The 19,195-nt window shown below is 38.9% G+C and overlaps 1 protein-coding gene across 1 annotated transcript; it reads right to left on the reverse strand.

Moving 5' to 3' along the window:
* Positions 1-713: 713 nt before the first annotated feature.
* On the reverse strand, positions 714-16,189 carry LOC122553615 (glia maturation factor beta-like). Its single transcript, XM_087989867.1, has 7 exons — positions 16,040-16,189; positions 15,594-15,690; positions 13,573-13,622; positions 13,164-13,215; positions 11,705-11,785; positions 9,167-9,240; positions 714-4,261 (listed from the first exon to the last, which is right to left on the reverse strand). The coding sequence occupies exons 1-7, from the start codon at positions 16,040-16,042 to the stop codon at positions 4,190-4,192; spliced, it is 429 nt and encodes a 142-aa protein (XP_087845993.1). The 5' UTR covers positions 16,043-16,189; the 3' UTR covers positions 714-4,189.
* Between the last annotated feature and the right edge of the window lie 3,006 nt (positions 16,190-19,195).

Here is a 19,195-nt window from a genome sequence, read left to right on the forward strand (position 1 = left end):
ATACCATCCAGGACAAAACAGCCCGGCTGATTGGAACTACATACAGAAGCATCCTTTCCCTCGACCACCAACAACACTCAGAAGGAGCAATGTGTGCAATTTACAAGATGCATGCAGAAATTCACCTAAGATCCTTAGAAAGCACCTTCCAAACTTACAATGACTTCCATCTAAAAGTACAGGGCAGCGGATACATGAGAACACCATCATCTGCGAATTTCCCTCAAGCCAACTCAACATCCTGAGTTGGACACATATCGCTGTTCCTCCACTGTCGCTGGGTCAAGATCCTGGAATTCCCTCCCTAATGGCATGTGGGTCAATTTACAGCAGGTGGAATACAACCTTTCAAGGCAGCACACCACCACCACATTCTCAAGGGCAACTAGGGACAGGCAATAAATGCTGGCCAGCCAGTGACACCCATATCCCACAAAACTAGTACATCATACATATTTCTGTAGCCATTACAACACAAACTGCCCACTGGTTGCACAAAATAATGTGTATTATTTCAATCAAATTGCCCTTTCCTGCTTTCTCCTCAGATTAGAGATGAGGAGTTGCACATTAGATGGGTCAACGAGAAAACATACTCAATTGCAGATTTATAAATATCTTATATCGTACTCCTTGAACACTCATCGAAACACCTGATGGAAAATTCCCAAATCGTGGGCGAGGTTAGAAATAACCACTACACTGCTCTCAAATCATGAGATAAAAATTAATCTTTATTCTGAAATCCAGAGAAAGGGCAAGGGGAAAAATACTTAACACATACAATTCCCCTTCATACATACAGCAACCATAATTTACGAGAAACATGCATTTTAACACAGCCCAGAGTGATCTTTTGTACTGCAACCCAACATCCAAATCAATATTTAATTCAGTTTTAAAGTCAAGAGTTCATTCTAATGTTTATGCTACTTTAGTACAGCAGCAACCGATGAGCAATAAATACTGGCCTAGCCAGCACTCATCTCAATTTAACAAAGAGAAAAATCTTCAGTTTTTATGAGTTATTATTGAAGAACAACAGTTATGGGACATAGGAGCGGGAGAGGGACATTTGGCCCTTTGAGTCTGCACCACCATTCAATAGCATCATGGTTGAAGTGGCTGTGGTATTAACTCCACTTTCCTGCCTGCATCCCATAATCTTCCAAACTTCTCTGTACAGTGCGTTTCAACATTTAATCAAATGTTGGATCAGAAGTGAGACATTAGACAGACTCCTAGAGGAGCCAGGGATCTCAGCTGGGTATAGTTTGAAAACCTCACGTTACCTCTTGTTGGCAACACACATCACACCTTGGCGCTGCTCAGACATTTGATAGGCCAGTGGCAGATTTTCTACTTTATCAAGAACCATGGAGTGAAGGTATCTTATTCAGAGCTGCCAGTCATCCGGAGGGCTGTAGTTCCACAAGGTAAGAAGGCAATGTGGTCATTCAACACCCACCAGAGACCTTGGATTGCCAAGCACCAGTAGCTGGTCATGGAATAAGGATCATTAGTAATGGTAGTAGGCTTTGGAGATACTACAAATAGATTGGAAAACAACGACGAGTAGTTTTATATTTGAGGTTTCAACAGACTGCAAACCAATGTCTGTCCAGCATGAACAATGATGTTAGACGAATGGAACTTAGCTTTATGAAAAGGGCAACAAGCTTTGAAGGTGATCAAGAATTCAAACAAAACTTCTTTAAGGACTGGAAAGAACGTGGAACTAACTTCCCTCTGCAGTTAGCAGAGGAGGCAGCTAGTATTGATGCATTTAAGGAAACGTAAACAAGCATGCAAGACAGAAGAAAGTGGAAGACTAAAGTAGTGCACAAATACTACTTCCTTGCCACATATCCTATGCGTGACAGGTCATTGGCCAGAAGAATAGCATGTTAGAATGGTCAAGTTTAGATGTAATGACACCCCAGGTTTAAAACCATTAATGCTGAAATATAGAAGTGCAAACTTTGGTTTGCAATTCTGACACTAATGGCAAACATTTATTTAGGTGAAATAATTTTTATCACAGCTCTAGAAAACAGGCACATCTTGTATAAGATATGAGTTACCATCAAAATGTTGAGGATTTAGCATGCAATTGATAAAAAGCAACCTCAACAAAACTTAATTTGAAAAAATTCTTACTTGAGCAGGAAGCATACTGGCACAGTGCAAAGAAAGTATGAAACTATCAATTCGTAACAAGCTATCATATTAATTAATCACAATTTTGGAATGCTTGTTACAAAAATAGAATGTTAAAGAGACGATTGTGCAGAAACTATTCTTTGCACATATTTTGATACTCATTTTGAACAGTCTCCAAATAGTATAACCATTTAATAAATGAAATAGTATTTGCAGCTTCCATGGGAAGAATGCTATAGGCATTGTGATAATCACTTATTGCAACACCTCAAGTACCTACTGCATGCCTAATTAGCTCTTCAAGCGCTGTATACATTAATTTTATGATTTTATGTACTTATGATTTGTTACAATTGGTATTAGATTTTCTTGTACAAATACATTTGTGGCGTCTATCCAATTTAAATTAGGATACCATTTTGATTAGTTTCCATTTCAAATTTGACAAATTAATTTTGTAAGAATTCCTAGCAGGGGAAATAATGGATTAATTTGAAGACCATAAGAAAAGGGATACCAAATAGTGGAAAACAGGTTTGTTTTAAAGCTGACCTAAATGACCAGAAAAGGAGTCAGGTAGAGGCCAAGGTGTGGAAAAAGGAACAGAAACGACAAAAGCTGCCTTTGATACAGAGAATAATTTGAAGTTAAATTTGAAATTCTCAAAGTTATAGTTCATATGACTATAACTAATTCAAGTAAACAGATTTCAAAAATCAGGAAATTAACACAGGGAATGATGAAATAAAATGCTGGAATGCAGATACTGGAAATCTGAAACAAAAATAAATTGAAGAAAATCAGCAGGTCTGGCATCTTTGGAGAGAAAGTAGGGTTAACATTTCAATTCCAATGTCCCCTCTTCAGAACTGATGGATTACCAGATTCAAAACATGAATTCTGCTTTCTCTCCATAGATGCTGCCAGACCTGAGCTTTTCCATCAATTTCTGTTTTTGATGGGGAATGATGATTTTTGTTTATAATTAGTTTAAACAAATAGTAATAAACAGCAGAATGCCCATACATTTCTAAAAGATGAGAACTCAAATATTTAAAATGGATGAACAAAGATTGGGAGATTGTACGCTTACAATATGTTGGTCCAAGGCATGGACCAAAAACCTAAGTCAGAAAGTTAATTTTATCCCTGATAGCATGCATTTTTGTTAACGTGGAAAAGAACAGACTTCATATTTCCAAAAATAATTTCAAGAATTAGACTTGTTCTGAAGAGACATTTCCAAACAAAACTACTGAGAAGCATCTTTTTAAAAGTAAAGCCAACAAGTAAGACTTGATCAACCCAAGCCATTATTAGGTCAATTTACTTAAATTAGTACAGATAAAATTGGATTCTCAAATGTTCATTGAATTTTGTGAAAGGAACCAGACATTACATAAGTTCATGAGTTAAAATGTGGAATTTGTTTGTAAAAATTTTAAAATGGAAGCGAAAATTCAAGACAAAATTTCTAAGCCAAAAATAATGATTTATACTAAATCATGTCAAAGCAAAAAAAGGTAGCATTTGTCATTTTTAAAGCAATCAGAAACCAATGAGAATACCAATAGGATGGAAGCAAAAGCCCACCTCTACACCATAATGAACTCAAGAATAATCATCCACCACATTTTTAACCTCTAATCAAAACAAATTAATAGCAAGTATCAAATTGGAGGTTAAAAGCTAAATATTAATTTGGCCATTACCAAGTGGGAAGAAATATCTTCTCTACGGTCATTGCTTGCATTGCACTAGAGGTTAAAGGATTGCCCTATTTTAAGGGTAGACCTTGGTCTGTCTTTATTTTCTGGTTCACACAAAAAACGACTGGAACAAAAACAATGAAGCATTTGAAGAGTTAATCTTCTTGGAAAACTGCATTCAACATTTTCACAGTGCATAAACCCATTACAGTTTGAAACAATATATAAAAGTAACTTAATCTTCCAGTTTCTGGAGTAGTGTTAGAATTCAAGCTTGTGATATCAATTCATACTAAGCAAAGCAAATCTGTCACATTCTAACGGAAAAATCCCAATTTTTTGCACAGCCATTCTTCACTAAATTCTTCTGTATTTCTAATTTCAAAGACCTGAAAAAGAAATAACAATCACTAGTCAAATGACTCATTTTATTTCTGATGCAAATAAACCCAAATTCTTGACAAAAACTTATATTGAGGCATCACAATAGCAAACTATCAGTTAAATATTTAGCAAAGACAATATTTTACATGTTTATCTACAAACTAAAGTTACTTCATTGAGAAAAAAAACTGTCAAAAAAAGGGTACTCTAAATTCCAAACTTCAACAGTAGACAGTGTTCCAGAGTTGGAGAAAGCAGCAGAAATAAGGAAAGAGAAGGCAAAACAATGTGCCTTTATTGCTGTGTAATGACCTCCACTGTAACATGTTGATGCTAAAGGGTCAGCCTCATTAGGGTCTTGAAATACAACAGTATCATATCTGTCTTGGGCAGAAGTTCCAGGCTCAAATCGCACTCCAAAATGTAAATAACCCCAAGGAAGATGCATTCACAAAACAGGAACAGAAGTCAAATATTAGTATCCAAATCCTTCAAAATTGGAGTTTTCATCACAGTTCATGGCTCCAAACAGGTAGTAGTACAGGTTACTGCAGCAGTTGGCTGTATAAATAGTACAGATCAGATTGAACACTAGATTATTGGTACCAATCAGGGTGGTTTCAGCACCTGCTCTGTCCTTTGTGGCGGACATTGCAACAATAGATTAGAACAGCGTAGGAGCACTGAAGGAATTGTGGTCAATTAAGCCATTTCGAAACTTGGTCAAAAGCAGAACACAAAGATTAGATGACTTTTCAATGTATGCTATTTTCCAATAAGTAGCAATTTCAATACCTGTTTAGGTGGTGACAGATTTTCAGGTCTAATTTACTTCTATTTACTGGGAAGTGCTTGCACTTCAGAATTAATCTGCATCGATGTTATTACAGATGTTAGCTCAACAAGCACAGCAAATGCCCATAGGCACAATGACTTATGATTACAGTTTCTACCAGTTTTTTTTTCCATTTGAATAATGAAGACTGACAAAAACAGCTGCATTTGCATTGCAGATCCTGATCTGCAAATTGCAATAAAACTAACATGGAGCGGAGCATGATAGAAAAAGATATTCACGGATCATTCTGACCAACTTATTAGACTACCTTGACCAGAACAGAATCGAAATTAACCTCAAGAATGTGAAGCCTGACATCTTGCCTGAAGATGACCAATAGTAACTTGTGCTGTAACTTTTTTTTAAAATGGGTGAGTGGTGCAGAGGTGGCCCTTATGATATAACACCTGCATATGCAGCAGGCATCTTATTAAATCTAATCTTTAATATGTGACCTAGAATGCATAAAAGTTAGTGCTGTTCTGGAAATAAATTTAAAAGAAAACTTTAAGTATTGAAGTTAAATAACAGCTGCTCAATCAGGTCTTAGGTTTCATCCAGTCATCACCAACAGGTGCGAAATCTGACGTGCATTTGAAATTCAAGATTGAACATTAAAAGGATCTCTCTTGTTGCAGCAACCACTACTATACTGAGCTTGCTGTCTCAGCACATGCATACAAAGGTAATTGCACTACAGTAGTTTTTGCACCTTGATCAGCACATACTGCTTATTAAATTGACTTTGCAGTATTCCAAAATCTTACTACTAAGCAAAATAAATAATACAAGGTACAAGAATACAAAAGTTTGGTTTCCAAAGGAAGACTGAAATGCTGCCTTCGCTGATTCATTAATAGTGTGCAATGCTATTGGCATTACCTTACAAAATAAAAACTTGATTGGAGATTGTACTCTAATTGTTCCTGTCCTCAGCTTTGCAAATTCAAGGCAACACCAATCCAGGTTTCCCTTTTTTTATATAAAAGTCACTTGCAGGACATGGGCATCGCTGTCTGACCAGCATTTATTGCCCATCCCAAGTTGTTCTTGAGGTGGTGGTGAGGTGCAATTATGAACTGCTGGAAATCACGTGCCAGTAGATTGCCCTTAGGGAGGCAACATATTTCCAAATCATGATGGTGAGCATCTTGGAGTGGAACTTGAAGGTGATGGTAATCCAATGTATCTGCTGCTCATGTCCTTCTTGATGGAAGTGGTTGAGAGTTTGGAAGGTGCTGTCTCAGCATTTTTGGTGAATTTCTGTAGTGCATGTTGTAGGTAGTATATACTGCTGGTGTCGATGGTGGAAGGAGTTGATGAGGTGCCAATTCACCAGGCTGCTTTGTCCTGAATGGTGTCAAGCTCATTGAGGGTTTTCGGAACTGCACCCAGCCAGGAAAGTGGAGAGTATTTCATCACACTCCTGACTTATGCCTTATAGTTGGTGGCCAGGCTTCAGGGAATCAGAAAGTCAGTTACTCACTGCCTCTGATTTGCTTTTGTGGCCAATGCTTACATGACGAGCCCACTGGAGTTTTTGGTCAGTGGCCAAGGTGGCAAATCAGTGGCAAAGCCCAAGGATGTTGATAGTGGGGGATTCAATGATGGTCATACCATTGAATGTCAAGGGGCAATTTTTAAATTGTCTCATATTGAAGATGGTCATAGCCTGACATTTGTGTGGCACAAGTGTTATTTGCCATTTGTCAGCCCAAGCCTGGATATTGTCTGGATGTATTGCATTTGAATATGGACTGCTTCAGTATCTGAAGAGTTGTGAATAGTTAGATTAGATTAGATTAGATTACTTACAGTGTGGAAACAGGCCCTTCGGCCCAACAAGTCCACACCGACCCGCCGAAGCGCAACCCACCCATACCCCTACATTTACCCCATTAACCTAACACTACGGGCAATTTAGCATGGCCAATTCACCTGACCTGCACATTTTTGGATTGTGGGAGGAAACCAGAGCACCCGGAGGAAACCCACGCAGACACGGGGAGAACGTGCAAACTCCAAACAGTCAGTCACCTGAGTCGGGATAGTGCTGAATGTTGCTCAGTCTTTGGCAAACATCCCCACTTCTGACCTTAAGATGGAGGGAAGGTCATTGATGAAGCAACTGAAGATGGTTTTGCCCAGAATACCACCCTGAGGAACACCTGCAGAGGTATCCTGAAGCTGAGATGACTGACCTCCAACAACCCCAACCATCCTATGTGCCAGGTACGACTCCAACCACTGAACAGTTTGCCCTGATAGCCCATTGATTCCAGTTTTGCTAGGGCTCCTTAATGCCATAGTTGGTTAAATGCAGCCTTGATGTCAAGGGCTGTCACTCTCACCTCACCTCTGGAACTGAGCTCTTTTTTCTATATTTGAATAAAGACTGTAATAAGGTCAGAAGCTGAGTGGCCCTGCTGATACCAAAACTGGGCTGTGACCAGAACTAAACTGTATGGAAAGAAACAAAACAATTATGTAATTTTGTGCATTTTTAAGCCCACTGAAGCAAAGATCAGTTAACTAACGCTACTGCTGCTCAAGCTGATCATAGTCAGAAGTCACAACACTGGGATATAGGTCAACAGGTTTATTTTAAATTACAAGCTTTTGGAGCATATCCCCTTTGTCAGGTAATTTCATTTGACAAAAGGGCTAGGGATTCTAGAGCACAAGAAGATAATACATAATGACTATGGATAGGATGGTATATAAAGTGATACAAACAATGCAGTCAGTTTCCCTTTATTAATAATATCCTAGTGAAGGTTTACCTTCTCCCCTCAAGAGGGCCATATTGTATCAATGGCCTGAAATCAGCTTCAAGAATTATTTTAACTTCCATTAAATTGTTCCACTACCAACCAAATATTCACTTAGAGTCGTAGTCAGAGCGGTATAGCATGGAACCAGACCCTTTCACCTATGCTGGCCAGATATCCTAAATTAATCTAGTCCCAGCATTTGGCCCATATCCCTCTAAACCCTTCCTATTCATATACCCATCCAGATGGCAGCTCATTCAATACACACCATCGCTGCATGAAAGAGTTGCCCCTTAGATCCCTTTTCTATCTTTCCCCTCCAACCTTAAGCCTGTGCTCTAGTGTTTTGGACTCTACTTCCCTGCAGAAGAGACTTTTGCTATTCACCCCATCTCTACCCCACATGATTTTATAAACCTCTACAAAGTCACCTCGCTGCCTCTGATACTCTAGGGAAAACAGCCTCAGCCTATTCAACCTCTCCCTATAGCTAAAATTCTCCAACACTGGCAATATCCTCGTAAATCTTTTCTAAATCCTTTCAAGTTTCACAACATCCTTCCTATAGCAGGGAGACCCAAATTAAATGCAGTATTCCAAAAGTGGCCTAACCAATGTTCTGAACAGCCACAATATGACCTCCCAACTCTGATACTCAATGCACTGACCAATAAAGGCAAGCATACCAAATGCCTTCTTTACTATTCTGTCTACTTGTGACTCCACTCTCAAGGAACTATGAACCTGCACTCCAAGGCCTCTCTATTCAGCAATATTCCCCAGGACCTTACCATTAAGCATATAGGTCCTGCCCTGATTTGCTTTTCCAAAATGCAGCACCTCGCATTTATCTAAATTAAATTCCATCTGCCATTCCTCAGCCCATCTGACCAAGATCCTGTTGTACTCAGGAGGTAAGCTTCTTCGCTGTCCACTACACCACCAATTTTGGCATCATTGGCAAGCTTACTAACTATACCTCCTATGTTCACATCCAATTAATTTATATAAATAACAAAAAGCAGTAGACCCAGCACCAATGCTTGTGGTGCACCACTGGTCACGGGTCTCCAGTCTGAAAAGCAAACCTCCACCATCCACTAACCTCCATCTTCGAGTCAGTTCCATATCTAAATGGCTTGTTCTTCCTGAATTCCATGTGATCTAACCTGGCTAACCAGTCTCCCATGCGGAACCTTGTTAATGTGGAATCCAATAGAAAACCAGCAGATTGTAGCTATTGGTTTATAAATTAAAAGCTGTATACACAGTCTCTGCAAAAAAGGTCATAAACTCACCTTGGTAAATTGTGCCTCATCCACCAATCCAATTTTGCTACCAGCATAAATCATTTGCTGTTCAGGCTTACAACCTAAAACGAAATCCACAGAAAGCCATTACAAATAACTTTGAAGTTAGATTAAATTGCAGAATAAAATATGATTAGTGCTGAATTATCTTCAACAAATCAAGTGCTCTCTTGTATTCGGTTGTTAATAAATAGTAGAATCAAGAGTGTGCATAGGTTGCCATGGGGTTTATTAAATAGATTTTGGAATAGTCATACTGTAAAATAAATCAAATATAATAAATGCAAGGAGTAAGAATATAAAAGTTGTTTCCAAAGGAAAACAAATGGTTTTGCTCATTGGTTGAATGTGCTATGCTATTGGGTTGTCTCCGAATAAAGAATTTCATTTGAGATCATAATGTTATCACTGCTTCTGTTCTCTGTAGGGTCAAGGAAACACAAAGCTGAACCTAAAATTTCCCCACGATTCATTCATTCTTGACTAGAATTAAACAGTATTGAAATAAATACAAAAAGTTACAGAACTGATTTCTATTTCCAAGCTCACTAACCCCATAGCTGCCCAAGCTGATATCAACCAATTCAGACCAAATCTGGGATCTGTAATTGGCCAACTGAGTCACTGAAAGGTAAAGGTCATAGATTAAGAATCAAAGTTTAACCTATTCCCAGATGACCTTTCCATTCTGTCTCAGGGCTGTGCCAGCAGTTTGTGCACAAAATTTCCACTAAGAATCTTTTGTTATAGCAACAAGTCATACAAGTATGAGAGATCAATCCTCATTAAAAGGAAACAAACACTTTCTTTTTATGGAAGAGGAAGAATATTTTCTTTCAGAAATGTTGACCTTTGAATTTGATTCGGTTTAAAACTAGTTTGGGTAATTGGCATGTTAGTGTTAATAGCTCATCGCAGATATTACAACAGAGGACAAAAGACCAGAATCTCCAATGCCAATTTACTTTTAATGTCATACAAGGATGCAGTAAAAACTGCACATTAAACTAAATGTGTAGGTGTGTGTTTTTTTAAGATTCCCTACAGTGTGGAAACAGGCCCAAAAGGTCCACACCAACCCTCCGAAGAGTAACCCATCCAGACCCATGCATCTAACACTATAGACAATTTACCAAGGCCAATCACCTGACCTGCACATCTTTGGAATGTGGGAGGAAACCGGAGCACCCGGAGGAAACCCAGGCAAACACGGGGAGAATGTGCAAACTCCACAAAGACAGTTGTCCAAGGCTGGAATTGAACCTGGGATCCTGGCACTGTGAGGCAGCAGTGCTAACCACCGTGCCGCCCTATCAATTATACCGCAAGGGTTCTGTGACAATATTTTCTAAGTCCACGAGATCTACCAACGAGAAGAACAGGGCAACAGAACACGACAACCTGCAATTCATACCAAATCACATGCCTCTGATTTGGAACAGTATTGTTAAGTCATGGAACGCTTTCACCTCCCATCAGCAATTTAAAATGAGTGACAAATACTGGTTATGCCAGTGACGTTCATATCCCAAGGAAAAATGTAAGCAAGCAATTTGACTAGTTGTGAATAATCAATCACGGCAAGAGCAGAATGGTGGCAGCCTCCCAGCATTCAGAGATGGTGGTGGCAGCAAATTCGCATTCCTTCTGATCCGGGCAGCGGCTGTAGCAGTAAAGCACACGCCTGCAATCGGAAGAGGCTGTTGCAGCAAAAGACAACAGGCCATGGCTTGGTCTAGGTGCCTGTATCAGAGGCTTAGCATTCCATACATCTTTGAGATTGGACTTTAAGATCTGGACATTCTTCTTTCCTTTTTGCCCTGTTTCTTATATTTCTTGCGTTTTTTTAAAAAAAAGTATGCTTTTTGTAACCAAAATGACTCCAGAGAATGGCAACTTTGTACACTTTTCACTGTACTCCTCTATTTGAGTACATGGGACAGTAAAATCAAATTCTAATTATTTCACACTGAGAAGCAATAGTTAGTAACTTCCAGAGTTGCATACATTATGATCATTGCTGTGTATTCAATGCCAATGACGTGATTTTACTTACGTACGCATTGCAGCAGTCTTCATCTTTCACCAAACGAGAAAGTAAACTCACTACTGATAAAGCATTTCACCGGGATGTAATTGAATTTTTGAATAATTCCGAATTGGGTTTGTGTTACATTTACAAAAAAAGGAACAAGATAGCAGCTTTGGTTTTAAATTGGAGATTTATGAACCTTTACAATGTGTGGTAAGATCAAGATGCATTCTAATCGTGCTTCAGGGCTATGCTGATAAAGCAGAAAATTCTTTAAAGTTAAAATTTTCCAAAGTATCATTTGACCTATCCAAAAATATATTTTAAAATCAATCTAAAAATTAAAACAAGCTACCTGCAATTGCAGAAAGTAAACAAAAATATTCAGTTACAATTTGAAGAGAGAACAAACATTGAGACAAAGATCAGACACTGGTAGGGGATATATGTTGGTATGAAAACAAATAAACTTTAGAAAAAAAGTGATCACTTACCAGAAGGACTAAAGAATATAAAGCATAATGGATAGGAGATCCTTCCATCAGAATGTTTATATCTGTAGCTGTAGACTACAAATGTGGTTAGAGTTAAAAAAAAAATCACCAGGTTTTGAGTGAAAAAACATGACTCGAGTTGGTGAACCTGTCCTTTATCGTAAGAGATATCAAATGATCATTCATATCTTTATTTGGAATGATAATTAGAAAAATCACTTGCATATAAGTGCACTATTCATAAACAGACTAGACATACCCAAAGAATTAGTTTAAAAACAAGTTTTTTACTTTCCATTATTTAAAATAAGCAATCAACCATACTAATATATTGAAAGTTATTTGATTTGTATTGCAAGAAAATATGTAATGACCAGGTAAACTGCTGCAACATGGATCTGGTTGGAAATCTCATTTCTAGCCCATAAGAAATCTTTCCTAATGTTTCGATCAAAAGGCACAGCAGAGCACCAAGCAAAGTAATTAGTGAATCCCTGGTCTGACACAGCAAACCAATTGGAGTGTCAATACGGTGCAACTAACCTAAGATAGGTGGACCTAGAAAACATTTCCATCTCCTCTTTTCAAATTATGCAACAATTCTTTCAACTACAGATATTCCATTAAATTTAATTAGTTTTTTTTTCTGTTCTTTAATCAAAGAATGTTAGCTTAACCTGTCTGTATAAGCTTCCTGAGAAATCAGTCTATATTTAAATGGATGCTTAAAGACTTGTTAGCATAAAATTTTATGAACACATTAATTGGTGTAGTACCATATTTTATAGAGCAAAGAGACAAAGTTAAATCATTGGTCGATGCTGAACAGAACATTTTCAGATTCAAGGATGGGGATGGAGGAGACATAGAAACACCATAAAAGTAATTACTAGTTGGCATTTAGCGATTCCTACAGGAAAGGGGACATATGGTGATCAAGAAAGTTATCAGAGTCAGGTGCAAAGTCACTTCCAAACTTTAACGTGGAAGAGACCAACAGTTGTGGCCCTTGATTATTCATTTCAACTTAAGCTGATGGGCACCCAACAGAAGCAGGGCCATCTCTACCAGACCCCAATCAAAAAAAAAGTCACTGATTCAATAAAAAAACAAGGAAGCTTATTTTCAAAATCAATGCCTAATTAGATATAAATGTCAAAGCATTTTGTTCCAATTGGGATTCAGAACATGATCAAAGGTTGGCTCTCAGAAGGTCTGCTAGTTACACTTGAAAATAAACTGCATAATTAATTTAAATTGACCAAAATGTGCATCCAATAACAAATGGCTACCAAATATTTCCTTCCTTTCAGAGGGAGTCTACTTCAATTTCAACCCGAACATTTTTCATCACACAAAGTCAATCACTGAAGAGATTTGCAATTGTTATTTTGGATACAAATGATCTGGAAAGGTCACAAAAGAAAAATTTATCAAAATCTAAAAGCCAGAGAAGGATATCTAGGTTGATGTTCAGGGAGCTCATTCTTGAGTTCTTCTGGGGAAATATCCTAAATGACAGGCAAACAACACAAGTTAGTATATATATTTTCCCCAATAATTTCTTGGTCTACAGTAACATGCAATTAACTTTGGCAATTTGCAAATACATTTTATCTTTTTCCTGCCTCCCATTTATATAAAGCTCTCATCTTCTCCCAGCTTATGATAATCATTCTCCGAGCCCTGTTAGAAACTTAGAGCACTTAAGTCAGATCCATAAGAGAATCCTGATAAATCAAAACCATCACAGCACCACACATCATAGAGGCGTAACATCTTGCATATGGTCATTTTATCCACAGGTTATATTAAACATTTTTTGTTTAAAATAAGAACCACCTGTCCCCAGTTAATAAGTGACTGACCTCATATTCTTCATCCAGAATCACCATCAGTTGCTCCTGATCAATCTTCACTGTGACAAAAAGGCATTCTTAATGCTTTCTTTAAAAATACTGTCAGAATTATTTTGATTATTGCAAATGTTCATTTATCACAAGTTTAAACCTCCATTTATTTTAATAACTTTAGCCCCTCAAGCCTGTTGCAATACAGAAATGGAAAGCTTTACCCTGGTAAACATACTAAAAAGCAGTTTCTAAGATATGTTGATTTTTATTAAACTCAGGTTTACATTTATGAATTATACCCATCTTAGCCCCACCTGAAGCATTTCCAAAAATGGAAAAATACAATTCAAAGCCAATTTAAATTTATATAGCACTTTTGTAAATATCATGAAGCTCTTCACAGGAGCACTAAGAAACAAAGACTGGCTTTCGAGCCACAGAAGGTATCAAGTCAAAAGACTGAAAAAAAAATGGTCTTTAAGAGACACAAAGGACAAGAGGGAATTCCAACATTTGGGGCTAAGGCAACTGAAGGCACAACCCAAATGGTGGAGTAAGTATAAATTTGGAATACGTAAGAGGCCAATGTAGAGAATTTAGAATATCTAACCTTTCAATGGAGGAAATTCTCTTGAGCACAGCCCACCAAAATTACTCCATTTTCTTTAGAGTACAGCGTGTCCACTACTGAGTTTGCATCCTCATCATATCTTTGTATTTTATTATAGAAATGCCCTGGGAGCTTTTTTTGAAACAAGATAGAACCGCTGAATAAATTATTCAGTCTTTTATTTGTATATAGTAGAGCTTCACTCTTCTCCCTCCCCCAACACTATGAGAGTCAACTGTAGCCTTTCAGGTCACTGGACTAGCCATAGTAAACTAGTGACCATGAAGGCAAAGACTTTAGAAAGTTATATCCTCATTAACAAGATTTAGAATGATAGGAAGGTGTGTCACAAAGTAAGTTAGCCTTTTAAAACATTTGCAATTTGAGACTTTCTGATGCCTTTCAAATGAAACAATGTTTTCCATAAAAGGCACGACCAGTCAAAGATTCATTTTGTTTTCAGGTTGTTAAAAACTATATAAATGTCTCTCCATAGACACTGCCAGACCTGAGGAGTTTTGCAGCAATTCCTGACTTTCAGCATTTGTAGATCTTTGGGGGCTTTTTTTTTTTGAAAATAAAGCTTCACTGATTAAAATAAAATTCCATATGTTGGAAAACAAATCAGCCAAATTTGGACATGATAGCAAGTGTTAGAAATAAAAGCACTCACTGTTACATAAGTACAAGTAAGCTAGCAACTTTCAGGAAGTGCACATGCACAATTAAACAATTTCAAACATTGTTCTGGGAGATGTCACTATCATACAAGCTGAGTTATAACAAGTGGCTTCCTCCATTCAAGTGTACTGAACTCATGTGTTAGAATTGTAGTTAGACTAAACCTAGCATAAAAACACTTGAATTAACAAATCCTAAGTATTTTTTTAAATGACATTTAAAATTATAGGGAAACAACTCTCTGGCATGGGAAGAAACCTTAACTTGTGCAAGTAGGAAGTCTCGTTTCTTCAGCTTTTAATGATGATTGACATTTTTTAGAAGACATTAATTATTTGTATCTTATCCCATGACTCTTACCTTTCTCTTTAAGTGAAATTTTTTTTTCTCTCTCTCTCTACTTCACTTCTTGTACCTGACATGATGTGGAATTTACTATTCTGCCATTAGTGATTCTTCGTGAAGGAGCTACACAGTTAGTTATCTTCCTTATTCACACCAATCCCCTACATCTGGCATTGCGAATTTCAGTCGTGGTACTCACTGCAGCGTACTGTGCAAAAATAAAACCCCAAGTGGGGCTGGGGCTGGTGGGGGAAGGCTCTGTGCAACTGGCGGGTCTTAGTGAACGGCGAGTGGCTCAGCTGGCCCATGGCACTGTCCTGGGGGTGGGGGCGTGGTTCGTTAACGCTGACATTTAAACACTGGAGCGAACCGTTCGCCATCCTAAAGACGTTTCACTCACTTATCAGGGCGGCGTTCGTGGTTTCTTTGCGAAAGCGGAATTTCTTAAGCTTTTCCAACAGCTGTTCGTCGACGCCACACAAACTCACTGGACAGCTCTGGGGGTGGGGGAGGGGGTACACACAAGACAGCCCGTTTCAAACAAAAAAATAACGACAAGAGCAAAGATAGACATTGCGCAAAAACCCACCCCTCGGCCAATCTTACTTCAAATCTGATTTTGAAAAATCACGGCGTGTCTGGTTTTAATGCGGATTTCCACACCACCCTCCGGAAAACAGAACAACAACCGACTGAGGAAAACAACTTGAGTGTTTTATTTTTAGGCCGTGCCGCCGCCGCCGCCACCTCCCTCCAGGCCGGCCGTCTCCCCGGTGACGGGGCCCTCTCTCCTCCCCTCTCCCTCCCCCGGTGACGGCGGACACTCGCTCGGGGAGCCCCCCTCACCATATTCTCAACGATCCTCTTCCCAACACTTTTCCAAACGCGGCGACTCCTGCTTTTTCCCTGCGGCTCGTGATCCACGCGAGAACCAATCAGACCCGGACCTTCCTTCCTCACTCCGCTGACATCATCGGGAAGAGCGTCGGGATCTGGGAAGGGAGCCGCCCAGGAATCCGAGAGAGGCGCCTCTGAGTCTTCCCCCCTCCCCCCGGATTAGAAACACTGGAGTTGTTGAAACCTGCCAGAAATAGACTGCGATTATCTCCCACAACAGCTGTAGGGTTTATTTGTTTTTTTTTCCAAAAAAAAGTGGATCTACACAGTGTATGATGATTGGACTACACACATCTCTCAATAAGAACACAGACCTTCTTCTCTTCCTTTAAAATCAGCCTGTTCAGAGATGTTACGGTTGGTGAGACTTGGACTCAGGTCCCTTGGCTTCCAGACAGGGACGCTCCAACTGCACCACAAAAGTCCTCAGAGTAATCGAAAGCTCTTCTGATTGAATATGCAATAAAAGAGTTGAAAAGACTGGTGAAGAGGTTTGTGAAATGCGCACAATTATTGTGAATGAGTCATCAGAACATTGGCGTAGAATCTTTTCATTAATATCACCTCTAAACCCCAGTGGGATAGGGGTTCAACCTGTCTAATGAGTGAAGTAACCCTCTGGATTGCTGACTTTGTTCATCCTTAAGTAAGGTGACTAAAACTATACACAGTGTTCCAGATGTGGTCTTGACCAAACCATAAGACCATGCAACGTGAGAATAGAAGTTTGCCACTTGGCTCATCAAGTCTGCTCCACCATTCAATGAGATCAACTGATGAGAAAATCTTCAACTTCATTTTCTTGCCTTGTCTCCATAACCCAGGATTTCCTTATCTATTAAAAAAAATCTCAGGCTTGAGTATGCCTTTTGAAGATATGTATGGTCTTAGCAAGACTTAAAATGTATTTATAATCACCTTTGAAATAAAGGCTGACATTCCATTTGCCTTCCCAGTTACCTGCTGAACTTGTACACTGTTTTGTGATTTATACTCAAGGATTCCCAATTTCCTCTGTGCTACAGCTTCTGTAGTTTTTGTCTACTTATGTAATATTTAGCTTATTTGTATTTCTTGCCAAAATGCATAACCACATGTTTTCCCACATTGTATTCTATCTACCAAGCTTTTGCCACTCACTTAACTTGGCTGAATGACTCTTTGTGTCATCCTCTTCACTTGCCTTCCCAGCTATTTTATGTCATCATCAAGTGATGATGTCATCATCACTGTGCCACCAGCCGGTTAGCACTGCTGCCTCACAGCGCCTGAGACCCGGGTTCAATTCCCACCTCAGGCGACTGACTGTGTGGAGTTTGCACAATATCCCCGTGTCTGCGTGGGTTTCCTCCAGGTGCTCCGGTTTCCTCCCACAATCCAAAGATGTGCAGGTCAGGTGAATTGGCCATGCTAAATTGCCCGTAGTGTTAGGTAATGGGTAAATGTAGGGGTATGGGTGGGTTTTGCTTCGGCGGGTAGGTGTAGACTTATTGGGCTGAAGGGCCTGTTTCCACACTAATCTAATCTAATCTAATCTTAGTTGTAATACTTCACTTCCCTCATCTGAGTCATTCATATATTGTAAATAGCTGTAGCCCCAGCACTGATCTGTGGCACTTGATTAGTTACAAGTTGCCTTGCTGTAAATGCCTGTTAACAAAATGCATGTTATAGCAGAACAATCTGTACTACAGGGTTCTACAATCTCCCTCCATTTAAATAATAGACTGCTTTTGTAATCTTCCTGACCTCATCCTTAACAAACAACCTGTCACAAGTGGATATGTTGATGACAATAGTAATAGCAGTGACAACTATACAATGTTTGTAAAGACAAAGTCCAATCTCCATTCTGAAAATACCCTCCATATGTTGTATGTCACTGTCTTCACACTAAATGAGACTTTAAACAGAACAGCCCATTCCATCTAGAAGGACAAGGGCAGCAGATATGTGGGAACACCACCATCTGCAAGTTCCCCTCGAAGCCTCTCACCATTCTGACTTGGAAACATATCACTATTCCTTTGCTGTTGTTAAGTAAAAATTCTAGAATTCCCTCCTGCCGACCTACAACTCATGGACTGCAGCAGTTCAAAAAGGTAGCAAACCGCCACCTTTTTAAGGGCAACTAGGGATGGGCAATTAATCCTGGCAAGCCAGCAAAACCAACATTTCATAATGAATAATAATAAAAAGAACAGCACATATTACTCCAGCAGTGATTTAAATTATGTCAATCATAACTCCCTGATCTTGTCTTCAAATCTGCAACTAATAAAGGCAAATATCAATCTGTCTTCTTAACTAACTTATCTACCTGTCCTGCTACCATCAGGGATCTGTGGACTTGGACTCAAATGTCCCTCTGATTCTCTGAAATTCCTAGGGTCCTACCATTCAACATGTACTCCCTTCCCTTGTTTGTTCTGCCAAAATGCATCACTTCATCTTTTTAGGATTAAATTCCAAATGCCACTATTCAGCCCATCTATATCATCCTGTAGCCTATTGCTTTCCTTGCTATTTACCACACAACCAATTTTTATGTCATCAGTACAGTTACTGATTATATCTTCTACAGACAATCTTGATTATTAATATACACTGCACATCCACATAGACTACATCATCTGCAATGCCTTCATCTAGTAACCTCCTTCAATAAAATTTGTTCGACATGATCTCCCCCTGACAAAACCGTGCTAACTATCCTTGCCTCTCCAGGTGGAGATTAATTATGTATATAAGATTTTTTTCCAATTGTTTCCCTACCACTAATTTTAGACTCACAGGACTATAGTTTCCTGATTGATCATCTTTCTTGAATGATGGCACTGTATTAGCTGTTCTCCAGTTCTCTGGCGCCCCTGTGCCCAGGGGCGAGTTGAAATTTACTGTCAGAGCCCCTGCAATCATCTCCTTTGTCTCCCAAAGTAGCCTGTGATACATCTCATATGGGAGATCCGCCCACCCAGAGTGAAATCAACATGCATATCAAACTGAAGTAAAACAAATAACTTGCGATGCTAAGGCAGACAAGCCAAATGCTGGAAAATGAGATTAGAATAGTTAGGAGATTTATCCACTTTCAAGCCTGCTAAA

Source organism: Chiloscyllium plagiosum, unplaced genomic scaffold, assembly GCF_037043375.1.
Source record: "Chiloscyllium plagiosum isolate Xiang-an unplaced genomic scaffold, Cpla_swu_hap1 HiC_scaffold_8, whole genome shotgun sequence".
Lineage (NCBI taxonomy): Eukaryota > Metazoa > Chordata > Chondrichthyes > Orectolobiformes > Hemiscylliidae > Chiloscyllium > Chiloscyllium plagiosum.